This window comes from Lathyrus oleraceus, chromosome 4 (genome assembly GCF_024323335.1).
Source record: "Lathyrus oleraceus cultivar Zhongwan6 chromosome 4, CAAS_Psat_ZW6_1.0, whole genome shotgun sequence".
Taxonomy (NCBI): Eukaryota; Viridiplantae; Streptophyta; class Magnoliopsida; order Fabales; family Fabaceae; genus Lathyrus; species Lathyrus oleraceus.
Genome location: NC_066582.1, coordinates 56976456 through 56983847, shown reverse-complemented (window position 1 = coordinate 56983847; position 7392 = coordinate 56976456). Strand labels below are relative to the sequence as shown.

General features: G+C 32.1%; 1 protein-coding gene across 1 annotated transcript; it reads left to right on the top strand.

Annotated features, from left to right (window-relative positions):
- The first annotated feature begins 2856 nt into the window (after positions 1–2856).
- On the top strand, positions 2857–3473 carry LOC127073301 (protein RALF-like 33). Its single transcript, XM_051014450.1, has one exon. The coding sequence runs from the start codon at positions 2894–2896 to the stop codon at positions 3248–3250; it is 357 nt and encodes a 118-aa protein (XP_050870407.1). The 5' UTR covers positions 2857–2893; the 3' UTR covers positions 3251–3473.
- The last annotated feature ends 3919 nt before the right edge of the window (positions 3474–7392 follow it).

Below are 7392 nucleotides of genomic sequence, written 5' to 3'. Positions count from 1 at the left end.
AATCCTGCCCATACGCGTATTGCCTAGTCCCATACGCGTATGGCCCAATTCTCAGCCAATTCCATACGCGTACCACCTATCTCATACGCGTATGCTACGCGTACCACTTCCCCATACGCCCATCTATTATACGACACTGTCTGTGTTGGACCCAGTTTCAGTTGCGAATTTTTGGCGTTTTGTAATGGTTTTCTGATTTTGGGTGTTCCAAATTGATCCATCTAAGTCCTTAAAGCTTCATCCATTTACTAGCACAAATTTAAGGCTCTTGATTGTATTTTTAGGTATAAGTAGACTTGAAAATCATTGGATTATGTAGGACCTTACTACATTTTACTTATTTTCAATTTTAGTTCTCTTGTTTTAAGTTCTGTTGTATTTTTTGAGCACTTTTCTTTATCGTTATTCAAGTAATCTTGTTTTGATTAAGGCGTATTTAGATTGTTATTGCTTTTATTTTGTTTGTTAACTTATGCATGTTATCCTTTTTATCATTTATCTTGCAATGTCTCTAATTATGTTTGAGTAATGAGATCTATCTCATGACAAATCCCGACTGAGTCATCCGTATACAAATAATAAGAAAAATAAGAGAAATTTTTATTTTAGAGTCTGAGCACTTCAATATACTTGTGTTGTTTGAGAAAGTCGAGGAAACTCAAGTATCGATCGTATATTGAAAGGATATGAATCGGTGTCTGAAAGTGGATTGTTTAACAACTGAGTTCGAGGTGACGCTGAAAGGGTATCTCGCTCTTGGTTAGGAAAGCCTCATAGTCGTGCTAAATAAATATTCTCAGATGGATGATTCGGGCTAGCGAAAGCAAACAAATTATCCACCTAAAATAGTACACACACCGCAAAAGTAGGTGTTGTACAATTTTGTCTATTTTCTATAACTCGTTCTATTTTTCTCATATTCAATTTCAATAGTCAATTGTGTACGTCGGGATAGGTAATCATGTACCCCATGTCTTGTCGTTTATTTTTGTTAATTTTATTCATCAACACTGAAACCTCAACATTTCAATCGCCTTAGCTTTACACCGTTAGAGTAAAATTCGATAATCAAATAATATCTACATGTGGTTCGATATCTTTTGTACGACTTCACATTGTCGTGCACTTCTGACCTGCATCAACTGACTTGGACATCGAAATATTAATTTTACAAGTTCATCTCACGCCACCTATCAAAGTTCACCATCATTGATTCTAAAATTATATGTCATCAACTAACATCAATTTTGATTCTATAACCGAACAATACACCTACAAATTCTAATGTAGTGCAAATTAATGGTTCAATAGTGTTTTGGATTGTTGAAGTTAGTGTCGGCTAACTTTGAGTTAACACTCACACTTACCCCTACACCGAATACACTGTTCACAAATACGGTGAACAATATCGTGAACAGTGAAACCATACATGAACAGTGCCATATGAATAGTAACATGTACATGAACAATACCGTTAACGATATTCATGAACAGTACATGAACAATGATTTTATTTTATAGTAAACACAAAGTCGGTTAATGAAATGTAAAAGATTGATTAATGAAGTGATGAAGTTGGTTAATAAATTCTAATATATTAAAAATAGTTTTTAGTAGTAAAACAAAATTGGTTAACAAAATCTAAAGAATTGGTTAATAAAGTTATGAAATTGTTTTATAAACATTCACATATAAAAATAGTTTTTAATAATAAAATAAAATTGGTTAATAAAATATAAAATTTTAGTTAATAAAATTATGAAATTGATTAATAAAATATGAAATGTTGGTTAATGAAATTATGAAATTGGTTAATCAACCTATACTTCTTAAAACTAAAATTAATTTTTATATATTATTTTAAAAAATTATTTTGTTATTATAATATTTGATAGTTTATCCCATAATAAAATACAATGTAGTATATATTTTGATGTAAGAATAAATCTTTTATAATAATATTATTTGATATTTTATTCATTCTCTTCATTATCTAATTAAATAAATAAAAAATCACTCTTCAATTTGTCGTTAGACAAAAAGAGTAGTTTATCTCTCCCTTAAAAATTACTGAAAAACAAAAACATTAACAAAGGAAGTGGAAACAACTAAGATTTTGGCAATTTCTCTAAAACCAGTCTTAGATTTTGGTAGAAGGGAGATGAGGTTGAAATGACATCTTGATGCTACTTATTGAAGTATTAATAAAAATCTTGGTCTTGAAGGTTAACTTATTAAATTCAGCCTTTCTTAAAAATTGTAACTAACTTGATTAACAATGACATGAATATAAAACCAAAAAAAAAAAAAAAACAGTTTAATTAAAAAATTAAAAATCTAATTAAATCAATACAAATTAAAAGCTTACCATATGAGAAGAATATATTAAAGTTAAATTATTCGAGCGCACTTGCACTGTTGCACACATCATAGAGCACTGTTTTAATAATGGAATAATAAGAAAAAAGAAAAACATCTGCAATTGTTTCAACTCTCAAGTCTAGCTTCTCTGTCTTTCTTGCAACAATTATATATATATATATATATATATATATATATATATATATCAACAGCTGTAACACCTTCTTAGCCTAAAATAAAAAAGCAACAATAATAAATAAATCCATCTCATTGACAGCCATAACTGGACGATAAGGGGCATAATTGCGAATTCTAATTTAAATGTTATATTAAAAACATTTTTAAAATGGTTAAATAAAAGTTGGAATATGATTAATATGCGCGTGTGAAGCAATAACGAGTCACGTTAAAGTCAAGTGGCAGCATTTGTAAATAAGACGAGAATCTGATGGCATTTTTGAATTAACCGTGGCTATAATAATGAGAACAGAGCCTCTTGTTAGAATTCTCAACTCGAGTAAACAAATCAAACATGGGAACCAGAATCAGCTTCTTTCTTATCTGTGCAATCTTAGCCGTCCACGTGGCGTTTTCGTTATCCTTTACCCTTGATTTCACCGACAACCGTCTCGGCAACTTCTTCCTCCCGTTGAACACCGGCTGCCGTGGATCCATCGCCGAATGTAGCCTTGAAGATACCGAGTTTCTGATGGAATCTGAGAGCAACAGGCGCATTTTAGCAGCAACAAAGTACATAAGCTATGGTGCGCTGAGGAGGAACACTGTCCCTTGCTCACGACGCGGTGCTTCTTATTATAATTGTCGACCTGGTGCTCAGGCGAATCCCTACCACCGTGGATGCAGTGCCATCACTCGATGCAGGCGTTGAAGTTATTATATTCATTTTCTCTAATTTATTTTGTTATTTTCATTTTTTTATATATATAATTTTGTAATTGATGATAATAGATCTTGTTGTTATGTACTACTAGTAATAGTATAGTATAGAGAAAATTGAAGTAGTAGAGTTGAATAAAATGAAGTTCCATGCCGTTTGTATTATTCATTTGAGACTTGAGAAGATTACTATCATCAATAATTTATATTGTTAATTCTTGTTGATTCAAGGTAGTTTTTGTTAGTGCTTGTGCTTCTTCTTGAGTTAATTTGGGCAGTGTTTGGTTGTTTGGAAATGCAATGTGAAATGAAAATATGAGTGCTTTTTGGGATGATAATGGGAGTGGACAATATAGGATCTAAAAATATGACCTTTTTGGGTTTTCACTTTTTGATATGTGGCTTGAGAGAGAAGAGTGGCATCTCTTTGGGTGGTGTTTTTGTTCCTCTTTGCTACCTTTTCTCTTTTCCATTGTTGAAATTGAGGAAAGTTCCTTAAGGTGAAGCCAAAAATACATTAAGAAGTTTGTTTGCCAATTTTCCTTTCTATTTTAAAAAGTTGTCCAAGTAACTAGGATTTTAATTACATTAGTTAATCAAAGGCTTAATACATTTTTTTCCCTTACCTATACCTCAGGTTATTTTGTTCCTTTTTTATTAACTCTCGTTACATTTATTAGTCAAAAATAAATGACAATGATGTTGAAATTAGTTAATGAGGTGGAGTTTGATGAAAGTTTTAAGTTAGTAATTTTAGCTTTGTGATTTTCATTTCATCTTCGTATTAACATAGAGAAACCCTAACAGAGAAACTTGAAAACTTGAAAGCATATTCTGAGAAGGCGACAAAGACGAAGGAGAAAGTGAAGGTGAAGACGAAGGCGAAAGTGAAGGCGTATTCGAAGGTGGAGAAAACTAAGGTGACCTAAGCGAAGGTGAAGACGAAGGCGAAAGTGAAGGCGTATTCGAAGGTGGAGAAAACGAAGGCGACCTCAGTTAATATCAGTGACACTGTTTTGATTTTAGTATTTAGGGGTTGTAATGCTTTCTACTGTTTTTAATTTTCTGAAAGGTTTAAACTTTTGTGGTATCTCTCGTCTTAGGATTTTCAGAATTTCACTCTTAAGTAAGACTGAATTAAGACTGAATGAATGCTTGTGTTTGACTTAGGATTTATGGTTAGTAATGTTATTTGTTGTTTTTGTTTTTTCCTTAGTTAATTTTACGTTTCCTGGACTTAGGTAGAAATGGATGAATAATTGTGTTTGAAAATCCATCATGGTGGTGAGTTTATAGACAATGAACAAACTATGTATGAAGGAGGAAATGCGAAGAATTAAAAATTGATATGGATAGGTGGAGTTACTTTGATTTGGTAGGTATACTTAAGAAAGTAGGTTATACTAAGGTAAATACCATATATTATAATGACCTCACTTTTAGGATGAATGTGATAAATGATGAAAAATGAGCATTATACATTGTTGACCTTTGTAGGATCCATTTGAGTGTTGATGTTTATATACAAAATCACCTGTCCCAACCTGAGTATGTTGAGAGTCATATCTCTCAGGAAGAAGTTGGTAATCTAATTGACTATGAGGGGAATGAGGAGGGAACTAGTAAAGAGAAGAAACAAAAATGGGAAGAAGATAATGGAGAGAAAAAAGGGAGTGCAAATGAGAGTGAAAAGTTAGAAAATGGGTGTGAAAGTGATGAGAGTAGTGGAACAACCAAGAAAAAGTATCATATGTTCAAGTTAAAGAAAGATATGCCAAATTACAAATGGAAGTTATGAACATTTTTTGGTACAAAAAGTGAGTTTAAGGAAGCAATCTGAACATATGTTGTTCATTCTGAGAGGAACATAAAGTTTTAAAAAATGACAAACAAAAGGTCAGAGTTATATGTAAGGAGGGTTGTCAATGGAAAACATACTATGCCAAGTTGCCAAAGGAGGAAACTTGACAACTTAGGAAAGTAATTGATATCCACAACTGTAGTATAGAATACAATGTCAAGATGATGAGTACCTAATAGTTGAGTAAGAGGATTCAAAATTCACTAAAAAACAATCCTAGGATGAGATAAAGGATATAAAGGAAAATGCTCAAAGGAAATGGAATGTAAGGGTTAACAAGATAAAGATAATTAGGGCTAGATTTGCAGCTAGGGAAAAGGTTGATGGTTCATTTTTAGGGGATTACACAAGAATTTATGACTAATGTCATGAAATCCGAAGGACAAATCCTGGATCAACTATAAAATTAAATGTCCAACCTATACAAAATGGTGTTGAAGATAGAAGGCCTTATTTCATGAGATTATATATATGTTATATTGCTTGTAAGGAGAGTTTCAAGATGTGTAGTCATGTCATTGGTCTTGATGAATGCTTCTTAAAAGGTCTTTATGGAGGTCAGATTATGGCAACAATAGGTAGAGATCCTAATGATTATATGCTTCAAGTAGCTTTTGTTGTTGTGGAGAGGGAAATAAAGATAGTTGATCATGGTTTTTTGAGCTTATAATTGATTATCTAGGATGTAGGAATGAATGTATAACCTACACATTCATCTCAGATCAGCAAAAAGTACATTCATCTCAAGTTATTTATTTTGTTCATTGTATTTTGTTTAGATTTGTCATTGTGTTTTATGATATTTCATTGTATTTTCTTCATTTTATTTTGTTACTATTGCCAAATGTTGAACAGAGATTTTGTGTGAGATATTTATGTAACAACTTTAGGAAGAAGTTTCATGGAAATTTATTAAAAGAAATTATTTAGAAGTCTGCCAAATCAACTTATCCACAAGCATGGAAAAGAGAAATAAAAGGAATGAGGCAGGTCAATGAAGAAGCTTTCAAACATATGATGAAGACACTTCCCAGATTTTGGAGTTAATCTTTTTTCAGGACACAATCAAAACATGACATTATTCTAAATAACATGTCTAGGGCATTCAATAGTGTAATTGTTTATTCAAGGGCTAAGATATTGGTGACTATGCTGGAAGAAATTAGAACTTACCTCATGGAAAATGAAATTTTGTTCCTCAAGGGCCAGATGTCGAACACAATCTTCTAAGTAACTGTTCGATAAGTTAAACCAAAATCATAACAATTAACACAAATTCAATTGTACAAGATGATGGAGCAGAAAAGCAATAAAGAACACAATAATTGGTAATCCAGTTCGATGCAACACCACCTACGTATGGAGGGTTGGCTTCAAATCCAAGAAAGGAAATTCATTATTAGTAGTTTAGTATAATTAGTCTTACAAGCAACAACAAGCCTTATTTTGTTCAATGTCTCCTCCTAACTCTACTTAATACTTTCTATTTAGGACTCCCTCTAAATATGAGAACCCTCTCACTTTCTCTAAATCATTAAACCCTAGTGATTCGTGCTTAACCCAATTATCAATGTTGAATATTACAACTCAACTAGACAAACCTACAACTATGTCAAGTTACTAAAACATAGTGTGGTGTACATAAAGAAATAACGAGGACTCTAAACCCTAGCACTCTTGTGATCTTCAACGAATATTACTTGCTTTCCAATGTAGGTTTTTATCTTCTTATATAGCAAAAGTATTTTGGGTTTTTCTTCTTGTGGATCTGCATTTAATTTTGTCTAGAATCTTTGCATAATCAATTGGATATCATTTGTTCCATAAATATCTCCAACAAAAAGATATGATTTGGTTTAATTCAATTTTAAATTTAAATAACAGTTAAACTTTATTTGATCTTCACAACTGTCCAACAAATCATATAATCATATTACTAGATAAAAGCAATAAAATCTAACTGAATCTTCAATAAAAAATGGTTCTAATTTGTGGGTCAGGACTGAGTATCCAGATGCTCAGCCACCCAAATATAGAAAAATGCCAGGAAGATGTAAGAAAATGAGGAATCTTGAGCATGGAGAAATTAATGGGACAAATCGTAAAATGAGAAAAATTGGAATGGTTCTAAGGTGTAGTAAGTGCAAGCAAACTGGGCACAATAAGTCTACTTGTGAGATGACACCATTTAAACAACCAATTCAACAAACTCAACAAATAAATCATGGCAGCCAGGCTTGGGCTAGTGAGGTAAGTCAGGTGACACAACAGTC

Bases quoted from the DNA above. Each gene is read 5' to 3' on its own strand.
- LOC127073301 (XM_051014450.1), top strand. From the start codon at position 2,894: ATGGGAACCAGAATCAGCTTCTTTCTTATCTGTGCAATCTTAGCCGTC.